Here is a 14,712-nt window from a genome sequence, read left to right on the forward strand (position 1 = left end):
CATTGGCGTGATCTTTTTCCTCACCTGTATTTTAGATGGCATTAGTCTGGCAAATGTCATATGCGTAAAAAATGTAAACACTTATTTATCAAACATACTATGGTGTTTGATGTAAGTTAAAAATTGTCTTCAATCTTCATCGTATAATTTAAATTTTGCAGCTATAATGATGAGGTGCATCTAGTTATGTTCACAAAATACATTGTTGCTAAACAAGAAACTCGAACAGGCGCCCTTCCAACGACTGTGTCCCTTTAAGGTAGAATGTGCCTCGCATCATTGAAGTCTTCAACTTTTGCTTTTGTTTTCTTCAATGAAGCTTTCAACCATTTTCTTAACAAATCAAGAATAAAAAAAACATGGGTCACAGTGCAAAAGCTGGAAATTGATATACAAATGACACTACTTTCACCGATATTTGAAATTCAAAATAGCCGTCTTCTCCGTGTTAACTCTATACAGAAATATAGGTGATTTTTTTCTCACTCCAAGTGCTTCAAAATGAGCCTCCACAAGAGGTAGATCAAAAAGGAATTGTAGAAATTGAGTCTGACTATCTCTTCCCAAGGCGCATTCTATTAAATGTATATGTATAGCCAAGCAATGGCAAATAATATATAAAAATATACATGCCATTCGGTTGATTAATTTAAGGCATAATGAATGAGAATTTATCTAAAAATCTATGATCCCCAAGCCATTTGGCTGGTTGTTTTCATTTAGCCTTTTTCACATAGTAAGATAAAGAACAAATACATTTACGAAAACTAACAGCATTTGGATCACTTTTAAGCTGAAGAACTTCAACGTCATCATAGGTACCTACAAGCTAGAGAGTAAACTAATCTGACCTGATTTAGTACGCTTTTAATTTTTATGATTTTTACATGTTTTGCCCATTTGCATATTTGTTTTAAATGCGATCCCATTTGTACAAAATTGTACGTTTGACACACAATACCTCTTCACTTTAAACACTCAGGTGGACACAGGAACATACATGCATACAAACGTATGTATACAAATAGAAAAATGCAGACAGACTGACACAGAAAATAGATGGATGAGATATAAGGACAATACAGAAAGGCAGACATGCTGTTGACGAGCATCGACTGATTTTAATAGCCTGCCATGCTATACTTAGAAGAAACTCTACGCTAAAACTGAACATTCCCTCATTTCCGTTTCTGTGAGGTTATATATTTCCTGTTTTTCACATGAGAACGTTTTGTGACACTCATCACAGGTATGTGGCAATTTGTTTTTTTAATTCCAAGGAACGTTGATATCTTATAGTGAAAATGTGACATGAGATGTCAAGTTACTGTCCCCTTCTACTCGAAAGTCAAAGCAATTGAAGGTGATTAGTCTTGCCGGTAAACATAATTGAAGCTGCTTTCGTTCTTTATATTATGTATGGCGTTCATAGTCTTTGGAGATGGCTGCCCCGTGGACAGGTGGGTAACAAAGCCAATGGATTAAATGTCAAATTGACAACTTTATTCGGAGTATATCAATCGAATACACTCCCCTTTTGGTAAATTAAGTAGAAAAACAATGCTCAAACAGCTTTCATATTTCCAAAAATTTGTGGATAGACGGGGTCAATGCCTCTGGTATTTGTTCTTTCGACAGAGTACAATAATTACATCGTAGCCCAATTCTCAGATCTGTTCTACAAATAAAGTACGTCTTTGTGGGCCTAGTTGTCCATTGAGAAAAACCCATTCACCATGAAATTGGTTATAAACAAGAATGCTTATTGATGCTCCCGGACCTGCAGCTGCCGGTTGTATTCTACGGAGTAATTGTTTTGTAGCAATCATGAGCTCACTTTAGACAGAGTCAGAGAGTGGCCAGAAAACAAACACAGTATAGTGACCTCACTTTGATGCTCAAGTTGAACTTCAAATGTTATTCTGTTCAAGTCAATTTTATTTATTTTCAAACTTCAAGGCAAATATCTTATCAGACGGCAACTTCTTTGTATTAGTGTTGGCTGATGAATCATGCCCAGTAACTTGTACACCTCAAAGCTTCAGTATGCAAAGATTGGCATAATGCGTATTCCTGAATACTGCACGTTTTCGCAACCTGCGTCGGTTCAAGATAATTCGATGACGATGTTTCCATGGCTTGTTAGTTTTTAATATGTCAAATAACTTCAATGGTCAACGAAACGCTTATCAATCACAATTTATTAAAACTGCGAAATTTCATGTATTTCACTTTTAGAGGTCATGCAGAGTTGAGATGTCACTCAAACACGACGACGAACGCTGACCAATCTACCGCAGTAGTGTTTTAGGGACAGACGTGTTGATTCTGCTGATAATGTCACGCAGCGAAGGAAATTAACGATAAAACCAATGGAGAACAACGATTTGTAAGAACTTAGCAATTTTTAAAGTTTCAATGCCCTAAATTCGATTTATCACAATGAGCCTTTGATATTGTCAAAGATTTAACACCCAAGTCCATTTCAATGTTTCATTAAACCAAAAGTCGTGCAAACGGCAAACAAAGAAGTCATATCATATTTCACCCTTACGTTTAGAGTTACCACTGGAGAATCTCTAAATCTCTATTGAATTTTAAAGACCATGAAATGATATCCGGTCGAGTTTCCAAAAAACCTCTCTCTCTCTCTCTCTCTCTCTCTCTCTCTCTCTCTTATATTTAATGAAATTTGTCTTTGACGGATGCCAGTATGTACACCATATCTATATCCATTTTGTATTGATTCTTTCTCATCTGTATACACGGTCATCATCAACAGGGAGAAATGCAAACGAGCATATGCTACTTCCGTTAACAAATCCCATTTACGATAAAGTTAGGATTTTGTACATGGTATGATGTGCTTTGCCATGTCGGATAAATTGTGGTTACGTACGTCAACTTAGAGTTTGATAGAATGTAAGGATTTTGCTGTAAAATCATTGCATCGAGCAGTCATGTTGTTGAAGCAAGTCAGGAACCGGTGAAGTTGGTAGATGTAAAGGTGCCATCAGCCAGTCTGATAAAAAAGGATATGTTTATAAATATAACAACAAGATAGTCAGTGCAGTGGCTTTCAGGGTGTTCATGATCGAACAAACACATGCATAAGAGAAAGAAAAGTTAAGTATATTGCAATGCCAGAATTCACTCATGTTTGAGCTAAAACGTTGCATCAAATCAGAGCATTCATAGCCATATTATTCGAGTTCTGAATCGTCTTAAAACGTCTGATGATAAAATCAAACGACTGCATTTTGCCATAATACTCTCGACATACGAAGCAAAACCTTACAATGGAATGCTTGATTGATTGATTTAACTAGCATATTGGTGTATCCTATTGAACTCTGTTTAGCAGTAACACTGAAGAATGAACCTCTGATGACATCGTTGGTTACCAAGTGTATGTGTGTGTGTGTGCGTGTGGGGGGGGGGGCGGCTAGTGTTCGAAAGTGTTGAGTCCGATCTCATTATCCTTAACACATTTCAAATTCCCGTGGTAAATTTTATTTTTTTATTGTGCGCCGAATAGTGCTATAAAAAGCTTCAAAAGAGTATTACGAGAAATTGCGATGACAATTATAATTGGACATTCTTAGGACTTAGCATAACAGAAAATAGAATTTTTTAAGGAACACTTGGCTATACCCTCCTAATATTGGGAATCAACGCTCGTCCAAGGTCGCCATACAGTCAGGTAACACACAACCACTTTATTCTATTGTTGAAGTGTATCACGGGCCAAGTGTTTAATTATTCAGTCAATTTTGGTTCTGAACCTCTCGCAGACAGAGGATGATCCCTATCTTGCAAACGTTGCAAAAATATCTCACGTTTTGGGATTACGATGACTGTTTTAAAGTTATATGTTTCTTATCTTGTTAATAGCGATAAGAAACATTTAACAGAGGAAGAGTTTGGACTTTTCCCCTTTCTTTACCTAATGTGGTTGACTCCTCTTATAAAGAAAGCATACCGACATGGCTTAAAGTTGAGTAACCTTTGGCCATGCACAGAGTCTGACTCGACTGAATACAATGCTCAAAGGTATGTGAACAGCTACGTCGCATGGTGTATCTATGTTGTTTACTATAAAATATAGTGTCAATGATTGCAGGGTCCGGGTGGGAGAGCAGATATTATGATAGAAATAGTTAGGAATGCATATCTTCTTAATACGCCGCATCGATCCTACCGCTGATGTATTATACTTTCTTAAATTCAGCTTCTTAGATGATGTTTAATTCAAAAACACCGGATTCTGATGGAGACTAATGATTCTGCCACTATTGTCTAAAATATGTTGTCTGTTGTCTCTACGATGCTGGCGGTGAAGCTCGTTTTCGATATAACTGATTACGCAAAATCACTAAACCTCTTCTAATTTTATCGGTAGATTGAACGAATTGTGGGAGGATGAAGTGCGCAGGAAAGAAAATGATAAAGCATCCCTACCAACAGTGTTTGTGAAGTTCACTAGACGGCGAGCTATCGCTTCTATAGGCTGTATGGGCTTTTTCTGTTTAGGATCATTCTTCAATACGGTAAGAATAACTTTCAGAAAAATAAGAGGTGACTGTCAAGATCTTTCACCAGTTATTCTCTCAATTATTCTCTTGTGTAGTGATGAATATCGTCATAAATCAAACTTATACATATATAATATATATATATATATATATATATATATATATATATATATATATATATATATATATATATAATATTACTTTGGAAGTACTTTCATTTTAACATAGCCAACTATCTATATCTATATGCATTCTTATGAGACGGACATTCAGGATACTTAGTATGAAGGATATTAAAAACATCAAAAGGAACAGCTAAATCACTGCTCTGCATGCTTCAACTTTGTTTTTGTTTTAATTTTAGATGTTACTACGCCATATGATCACCTGTGTTCAGGGGAATGAGTCAAATTTACTTTACGGCTTACGACTGACCTTTGGACTTGCATTGTCAGAATTAACGAAGTCAGTAGCACTTAGTGCTACCTGTGTAATGCAAGTCAGGACTGCTCTACAACTGCGATGTGCTATCTTGACACTTATCTATAATAAGGTTCTGAAATTTCGGAACCTACAAGGTAAAACTATCGGAGCGGTAAGTTTATTCATTCGAGGCACTGGACCTTGTACCATATTTGTTATAACACAACTGATCAAGCGTCCCCAATTTGGCCTATTCAATTCGCTGATTGAAAATAGTTTGAAGAGCATGAAGCACAAATTGAATGTTTTCGGAGCACTTTCGGAACAAATCATACTTCATTATATATATATATATATATATATATATATATATATATATATATATATATATATATATATATATATATATATATATATATATATATATATATATATATATATATATATGCTAACCATGCTAATCGTTGATGTAATCTATAAGTATGTTTTCTGAGCACTTTCGGAACAAATCATACTTCATTATATATCTATCTTATCTATCTATCTATCTATCTATCTATCTATCTATCTATCTATCTATCTATCTATCTATCTATCTATATATATATATATATATATATATATATATATATATATATATATATATATATATATATATATATATATATATATATATATATATATATATATATATATATATATATATAACCGTACTCTCTGTGCCCAAGTTGAGAGGTTGCCATAAAGCCATTATGGTGATAACCGGGAGGGCACATTGTATACATTTTGTGTATATATATATATATATATATATATATATATATATATATATATATATATATATATATATATATATATATATATATATATATATATATATATATATATATGATAACCATGCTAACCGTTCATGTAATCTATAAGTATGTTACATTATTTTCTAACTACCACTAGAAACTCACATGTCATAGCTCATGGCAATTATTTTATTCGAATACTGTGGTCCTAAGATTCAATTAAATGGAATACGTCATTCACAAATTGTAATTAGCCTATTAATTAGCCATCCATGGCATGTATAAGGTAACAGAACATTTTGAAAAAGTGTCATATGTTTTGAAACGTTGATCACGAGATATAGTTGTTTGTAAGAGATGAATTTTCAACTATCCGAAATGGGACCGAAGCATACGTACATGTTGTCGCCAATAAGCAGAGGATCACATAAATTGTTAATATGAATTGAAAGAGACAATCCAAGAGACGGTACTTTTCAACTGTTGACACGAAAGAAAATACCTTATATATTGGGAACCTTTTAAACCAAATATGTCTTTATTTAGAGACAGAAACGAATGTTCATTGATATTGTCGATAAAAACAGACGATACACGAATGAAGGCGCAATCTTTGATTTTCATTTTAATGGGGTATCTGGTTTTGGCAAGCGAACTTTGTAAGATTGCTCAACATAATATCCCGGCATAATATACAATGTCACGTATTATTAAAACATTTCATTAATAAGGTTTTCTTAATAGAGTTAAGTGTTCCCACATAATTGGTCAGTATTTCACACAGCATTAAGCATAATAACATATTTGGATAACATCACATACTGGGTAAATAATATGCATTATCATATACCCCCCCTCATATTGCTACATCCTAGTGACGTTCACCGTAAAATATCAGCCGTGATATTTCACGGTAAACGTCGAGATATGCACGATGAACGTCATCACTTTTAGAGTTTTCCCAAACTGCATTTGCACTTTGTTTGTAAACAACTTAAGGTAGAATGCACCTCGAAAAAAAAGTTTCTCTAATCACTTTGAAAATAATTCTATTGACTCTTTGTATCATAAGCTTCTAATTTTTTGGAAAAAAAAATGGGGTCATCCAGCTAAGTTTTGAGGAAAAGCGCCCTCTATTGACGACTGGTCTGCGTTTTTGCTATTTTTCATACGATTTTGGAAAACGGCTTGAAAAATAATAACTTTCTGAGGACAGTCACATTTCTTTACTATTCTGGAATCTAGACTTGATAATATTTCATCTATGCCAAATTTGACATTATGCTTCATTAATATGATGATTTTACAACCATTTAAATGTTCAATTGGCCAAACAAATTGCCTAAAAATTACACTTTTTTGTCATTTTTTAATACTTCCACACTTAAACTTTTTTTAGAATTTGGAAATTTTTTAATTTTTAATGTACTTAATAAAATTATGGGGAAAAAATGGGGGGTCACCATGGAAACTTTCAAGATAGAGGAGGTTAAACTTGGCATATGATGTTTTCAACAGTTCAGAGGTGGACAGGGAAGGCAGTTGGTTGCTATGGCAACTAGAAATTATGGTGAACCATAAAGGATGGAAAATATATTAATTTACAGGCCAACTTGAATCAACATTTTTAAGAAGAGGGACAGTTTATTCTCTTTATGGTTACCATGGTAACATGGATACCCTGCACACTTGTACACAAGTATTACATTGCCATCTCTCATAATCTTCATACATACAGTAATTCATCCATACATACACAAAGGAACATGCACATGCAGTAAAGTACACTAACATACTTACATCTACATTCATATACACATGTGAATATATACAAATGTAAACAATACATGTATGTATTTGCCAGTTTATTCAGCAGGTGCTGTTGCTGTGTGTTAACTTGTATTGGCAAAAAGTATATATGTCCATTCTAATAAAAAGCATAAAGGTGTATTTTTATGAGAAATGTTCAAAAATACAACAAGAAGATATTTTGACACTATCATTTTGAAAAGTGTACACATATGGCATGTATTATTTTTTTGTTTTTAGTTACTCGTGGTTTACCGAGAAACTCTTCACTCAAGAGAGATGTTATACCTTCATTTCCATTCCTTTCAAATGCCAATTGCAAGTGGGAGTAATTCAGACCTGAACAGGCTATTTTGTCAGCCATACTAGAAGATATCACCTTATCCCTAGATTTACATAAAGCAATTTTCAAAGAATTGAGCCTTATTTTCTTTCTCTGAAGGAAGTGCTGGTAATTCATCATAGATTTCAAAGAAACACTGTGATTCAATATATCACTAACACTGACACCTGCTGCATCAAGCAGAGTTTGTAAAGCAATAACATCCTCTAGTGCATTGTGGGCTGCATATTCACTGTTCACAAAATGTTTGTAAAGGTTGGGTGTGAATGGGATTGGAGATTAGGATACTTGGAGCGGAAAAGTGGAAGAGTATCCCCAAAGCCAGCAATGACACCAGAAAATTTAGCCTCAAGGCCTAACTTTGTGATTAACTTCAGTAAATATTTAACATCAAAGGCCTTAGCATTGTGACCTACAAGTAGACATGGTCCATTCAGCTCACATAAAAAACTTAAGAAGTTACACATAGCATCTCTTTGTGATAATGTGTCCACTTGTTTACCATTATAAAGTAATATACATTCTCCATTTTTGTCAACGATAGATAGACCTGTTATCTGGGATGCCTGTCTTGAAACATATGTGTTCTCTGGCAAAACATAGCAATCAAAATGTTTGCTGTTGTTAAGTGTATTTGCAGACAACTGAAGTATTTCAGCATCATCTCCTGTAAACAATAACAAGAAAACAATAACATGAATACATGTTGGCATGAATACATGTTGGGCAGAAACAGAGAAATAAATACTTTACAAATTTACTAACTATATTTTTTAATTTCTTAAAAAAGAGTTGTTTACTTAAAGTTACCTATTTCACTTCAAACCATATTTTCAAAAACTAATATTAAATCTAGTTTCCATTGCCAGCTTTCAGTCTGTCATCTCAAATAGTCTGTATCACGCTGTTGTTTCCTGTGGAAATGTTGTGCAGCGAAATGGGGTTAAAGGGTTGAGGCAGTAAACATCCCAATAGGTGAAATAAAGAATTCATTTTGCAGCAAAACAAAACTACATACACAAACACAGAAGGAAGTAAATGTATTTTAGTGCAGATTTATACATAATATTTATTTTGTAAAGGTATCATCTGACTTCTCAGTGTAATGTGTCCATAAAACACAGCACACACATTTATTTTAGAGTAAGTCTATGTTCTTCTCTATTTTTTATGTATCAATTTTTTATATATCATTTTTTTTCTGTGGGGTCAAGAGATCAATAGGTAAATTTGAAGACAAGAATTAATGCTTGACCAATCAACCTGACAATGACATGAAGAAAATATTTATTCTAGGTGGGAAATGGGATTTGCCTTTCTTAATAGTGACTATGACATCGAAATAACAACATGCGCAGTGAGTTGGTAGTAAGACCCATTAACAGTCACCTGTTTGAGAATATATGAGCAATTGCGATTCACATTCAATATTTCTTACCTAAACCAGATGTCTCTACATCAAACAATACAACATGTTCAATTTTCAACTGGTACTGATTCAAGTGTTGGAGTGGTGATTGGTGGTGGTATTTCAAGAGTGTCCTGCTCTTCTCTCACTGCTAAATCAACACTGGACTTGTAGGTTTCCCCCTCTCTCACTTCCTGACTGGCCATTTTGCTGTTTCTCTTTCCCTTTGATTCAAGTCTTCTCCTCTTGAACTGACGAGTACTCTGTATTTCATGTTGACGTTTTTGTTGTTCATCAAGCTTGATGGCGTATGATGCAGTGAAAGCCCCAGGAGATAGGTCAGCGCTACGATGCACCTAGATTTTTCAATTCAAGAATGTGAAAGAAAAAATGTTCTTTGATTTTGATTCTTGTTAATTGTGTAAGTTAATATTATGAAAGTAAATACAGTTAGATAAAATGAAAAACAGTAAACCCCTTCATGTTGATCTGTTACTGTTATGTATATTATTGTTGCATTTAACCTCTAATTGAAGTCAGTTACACTGCATTTTAGGCTTGGATTATCACATATCCACTGTCAGCTTATATGACTTAATGCAAACAACAAAAATGAAATGGTAATACTATGCTTCAAATACAGAATTAATTTTCCTTCATCAAATTGCCAAAGAGTCTCCAAGCAGCTTCACTATAGAGATATAATGATTATGAGAAATTCGCTCAAAAGTGTTTACCCAGCAAACAATGTAATGTCGCGGTAACACAATGGACACATGGTAACTAACTACAAACTACTTACATCTGATATGTAGGAGTGACCGATGTTTTTTTGGGCAACGGATGCAGCAACTCGGAAAGCTAAACTTTCTGATTCACTGTAATGGTGGCATTTTGGTGCCTTTGAAGCTATACTATTATTCATGCTTTCATTTGCCTGGCTGCTGCCTAAGTTAGCCAATTTGAAGGACTGGCTGGCATATTTCTGGAACAGAGTTTGAAGAGCTTCTCTTAGGGCATCACCTTTGAGATCTTGACCAAATGGCAAAGTCTTGTGCTTATAATTAACTGGGTTTCTCTGGAAACCACACCATTTGGATGAACAACCATCATGTTCACCAAAGGCATGAGGTGTTATGCATCCTAAAGCTGTACTGAGGGCATCAGGGTCACCTTTATTCTGTTCCACCACATAACTGAAACATTTCACCAAGTAGTTAATGACTGTACAGATAAGCTGTTTATGATGTTGCTTCATAGAATGCAGGTCATTACTAACATTTTTGACATGGTTTTTATCACTAAGTTTTCTGATTTCACTATTAACTTCTGATCGGATGCGTAGAATAGTTGTGGTGTCATCATCACCTACAACAGTTCCTATTTCGACACTGTTTGCTTTGGCTTCTTTCAGCATTTCCACTATCATAGCCGGTTCCATGGCTTTGGATGACCCTGTCCAGTTTTTCCTGCAGTCATGGTTACTAATGGGTACATCTTTCCTCAAAGCCTCTTTGCACTTTTTACAATTTTTACACTTGACACTAAAGCCAATACACTTTCCGTTTTGATGCCCTATCATAGTGGCATGTCCTGGGATAGAAAATAGAATACTGTATTTACCTGTAGACTTATTAGTATCTTTTCAAGGTTATTTAGTCATGACTACAGCATTATTTTCTGCAAGCCTCTCATTTGTATTTCAAGATTATGTGTATTTCAAAGTATCTTGTGGATCAGAAATGATTTGCACACGCTTCACTTTCTCGCCTGTTTATAATCAAACATTACAGTACGTATGGTATGCATATTTCTGAATGTAGAAATATCAACCCACCTGACAAACTATTGTAGCATTTTCCACTGCCTCGCTTCTGCCATCCTCCATCAACAGATACTGTTATTAACTCGTTAGTGTCATTTGATTGTTTACTGAAAAAGTTAACATAATTCCTCGTTATATATCTGGTAAAAATACACCAACATTTTGAACAATCTTATCTCATTACTCATGTCATTCAAAAATTTTGGATAAAAAGGGGCACAATTTATATCGGTTTTTAAAGAAAGTGACTAACTGCACAATTTTCAAGGGAAAACAAGAACTAAAATTACTTAGACCGTTGATATCCATCATGTAGATCTGGGGATTTAGGACTGCAGCTTTAGGTAAATGATGGCTTTGGGTACTCAGTGTAATAATAAATAATAAATTAACCTGAATTTTTCTTTGTGAATAAAATCTGAAACTTACCATGTGACTTCCTTCTCTTCAAATAATGCACGTCTGACACTCTCCTTTGCAACATTCTCAATTGCTTTCCCAACTTCTCTTTCACTCTTTTTAAGAGATTTATGGTGGATGGCCTTCATGTTCAAAACAGTCAGGAATTTGTTAATTTGGCGTTCACCAATTCCAGCATGCAGCATCGCTATTGATGTAACAAATATGAAAATGAAATTCTATGTAATCTGTGGCAGCTTCAAACAAAGTAATCATTCACTTTTCTCAATAATCAAGTATTTGTCTACAGAGCTGGAAGAAAAATGTGTACAATTAAAGAAGACAGAACATAACACGTACAAAACAACCACACTAAAATAATACAAGACTCCAGGAAAAATGAATACAAAAATGATGCTTAACCGCATCAGTACACCGATCATTTCTATATAAAATGCTTACATCTATTCTGGTGAGAAAAATATGTCAGAATGCTATCAGTCATGATTTCTGGATACAATGATCATTGAAAAATCTCCATGAATGTTTTCGTAAACGATTTCCAAAAACTGCTTATTTAGTCTGACGGGTAAAAATCTGTCAGAATCGGGCAGACATTTAAACATATTTTGAGTATCCAAGCGTACAATATTGTCAGTGCACAATCCAGTGCGAAATTATTTAGAAATATTGGATACGTAATATCATTTAAAATTTTTCAAAAAAACAACGATGCATAGCAAAAAATATGTTCCTACCTGCACCAAGTTTTGTGTTGATATCCCATACGACACCTTTGGTATTTGGGTCCTTATGACGTTTCCCAAGAGGGACATAGTTGATGGCAGCACAGGCAGGATTGTCACACTGAATATACAACATACAGCCAAGCATGAATTTTTTGTCTCCTACACAAGAGCTTAGCGACAACGGCAAACTGCAGTGAAAGCAGTGTTCAAGGCCTTTCGCTAACACATCCAGTTCGACTATTCGTCTCCCCTCTCGCCAGTCGTCGTACTCGGGCTCAGCAAAAACATCGTCAGAAAATACGTCCGTGTTCAAATCATGCCGATCATCCGATGTTGTAACTTCAACATGCAGTTGAGGTTCGAAGGGCATGTTCAAGTCAGATTTTAATCGCTCTGCATAATATTTTGAGGGTGTCTCCTCTGTACCACAGTATAAGTGTTCTTGGAGAAACAGACGATCATCATTTGACGTTGATTCTTGAGTTGTTCTACACGTTTCGACTTCACTACCACTGTCAGTGCTAGTACTAGTAATAACAATGTTCTTACGTGCATCTTCTGCTGCAATTCGCCGAGTTTCTTCGCGGATGAATTTTTCTCTCGTCATGAACCGGCCGTTTTTACCTCGTAACGCTGCCATGACTCACTAGTTCACCTGTCGTACAACACTTGAAAACAAATAAACGGTATGTACGGAAAAAAAACTGCCCCAAATAACTGCTGAGATACGACGACCGTCCACTTTGTTTCGATCACACCGGAAATGAAGTTTGACCTTTGACTTTTGCGCAGACCTCTGCGCAAACCACCAAAATAATCGAGGCGCGTTCTACCTTAAATAACAAAATGGCTGCCGCTCTCCGCCTACGAAGCGATGTCGCCGACGTAAAAACCCGGTGGTGGCAGTCTTGGAGCAGCCGGGTACGCACGCTCGTTCGAAATCTCGCGGAAAAGGGGGTGATTTTCGTCGGACATCACGGAGACATCCAGGTCCGTGAAATCGAGAAAAAGGGTACTTTTTCAGATCACCCTCCGAGAATCAGACCAAAGAAAAAGCGTACCCTGCATGTATCTGTTGCAGCTACAGATGACGGACGATGTCTAATAACTCAAGAGCCATCAACTAATACAAGATCAAAACGGATCAGAAAAGTGATTGACATGAGTGTGACTGATGAACATATGGTGAAGACAAAACATTGAACGATCACTGTATTTCAAGTTTTCATTATGTTACTAAGCATACATTGAACAAGGCAGTCTGTTACTGTGCACATCAAACACAAAGTCAACCCATGCTAAGCTAGTGTATTATGTGTTCCTTTTTCACCAAGAGTCAGCACACTTGCTTTGAAATTGGTAAATTATGGTATTCAAATGTCTTGGCAAATATTTAGGTAAAATCTCCCAGATATCGGAAAAAAAGGGGGTGTTTTCGCAGTGATTTTCTCCGAGATTTTCCCCAAAAGAGGTTGTTTTTCAGAGAAACATTCTGGGAAAAGGGGTACATTTCAAACTCTGCTAACGAGCGTGGGTACCCACCCATCCGGAGACTGCCACCGCCGGGCGTAAAAACTTGAAGGGCTTCGAGGAACACGGGTATTTCTGGTTGCAACGGAATACGGAAATGTCACGCGTCACGTTGAGTCTTGAAATTTTTTCCCATGTTTTTTTTTTGGTAAACTTCTAGCAAACATTCTGCCGTTCGCACGGCGCCGGCACTGTGCACGGTCTCCACTGAACAGGCAGTGAGCGCGTGGCTTGACAGCGATGTCGCGCGGGCGACGACTGTTGACATTGCAACTCTAAGGGTAAACTAACAAATGGCGTCCTCTCCGCGCGAGCTCCCTGCCGTACGACGATCGAAATCAGGATAGATTTAAAGCTGAGCAGTTTTTGATCGGTTAAAGTTGTAATAGCATATTGCACCTAAAAATGTTCCTTCTCTATGACGATTTTTGTTGCCCGGTGTCTTTCTTCTTGGGTGTCATTGAGATATGGACGACTTGCAGCGATGTCGCGCGTGATGTTGACATCTTCGTCGTATACTTTATGAATGAAGCCTGTTCACATAAACATTGTGATATTTATGCGCAAGGCGTAATAAAGTAAAGCCTCAAAATTTAAGGTTTTTCGTTCTATAAGTAAAATTCCATAAAATTATGGGCATGGGTATATGATAAATCGGTTATTACCCAATATCGCCTGTCCCTTGTGTCGTATCAGCATGAGTGTCATTTGTGCTGCGTCGGACACTCGACTTCGTCTCGTGTCTGACTCAGCACAAATGACACTCATGCTTATACGACACAGGAACATGCGATATTGGGTAATAACCTCTAATTATCCTGGTTTATATCTATGTTATTCAGTATTCCATTCATAGATAAGAGGGCAACTACTATTTGTTTTGCGACAATATAC

At 35.9% G+C, this 14,712-nt stretch overlaps 1 protein-coding gene across 2 annotated transcripts; it reads right to left on the reverse strand.

The window, feature by feature from the left end:
• Window positions 1-9,485: 9,485 nt before the first annotated feature.
• On the reverse strand, window positions 9,486-13,035 carry LOC139118857 (uncharacterized). Of its 2 annotated transcripts, XM_070682372.1 has the most exons (4): window positions 12,298-13,035; window positions 11,570-11,747; window positions 11,153-11,247; window positions 9,486-9,671 (listed from the first exon to the last, which is right to left on the reverse strand). In XM_070682372.1, exons 1-4 carry the CDS (start codon window positions 12,926-12,928, stop codon window positions 9,661-9,663), a joined length of 915 nt encoding a protein of 304 aa, XP_070538473.1. In that variant the 5' UTR covers window positions 12,929-13,035; the 3' UTR covers window positions 9,486-9,660. The 2 variants fall into 2 exon arrangements, with proteins under 2 accessions (XP_070538473.1, XP_070538472.1); XM_070682371.1 differs by lacking the exon at window positions 9,486-9,671 and having other exon boundaries at window positions 10,958-11,247.
• Window positions 13,036-14,712: the final 1,677 nt, after the last annotated feature.

The sequence above is a fragment of the Ptychodera flava genome, chromosome 19 (assembly GCF_041260155.1).
Source record: "Ptychodera flava strain L36383 chromosome 19, AS_Pfla_20210202, whole genome shotgun sequence".
Classification (NCBI taxonomy): Eukaryota; Metazoa; Hemichordata; class Enteropneusta; family Ptychoderidae; genus Ptychodera; species Ptychodera flava.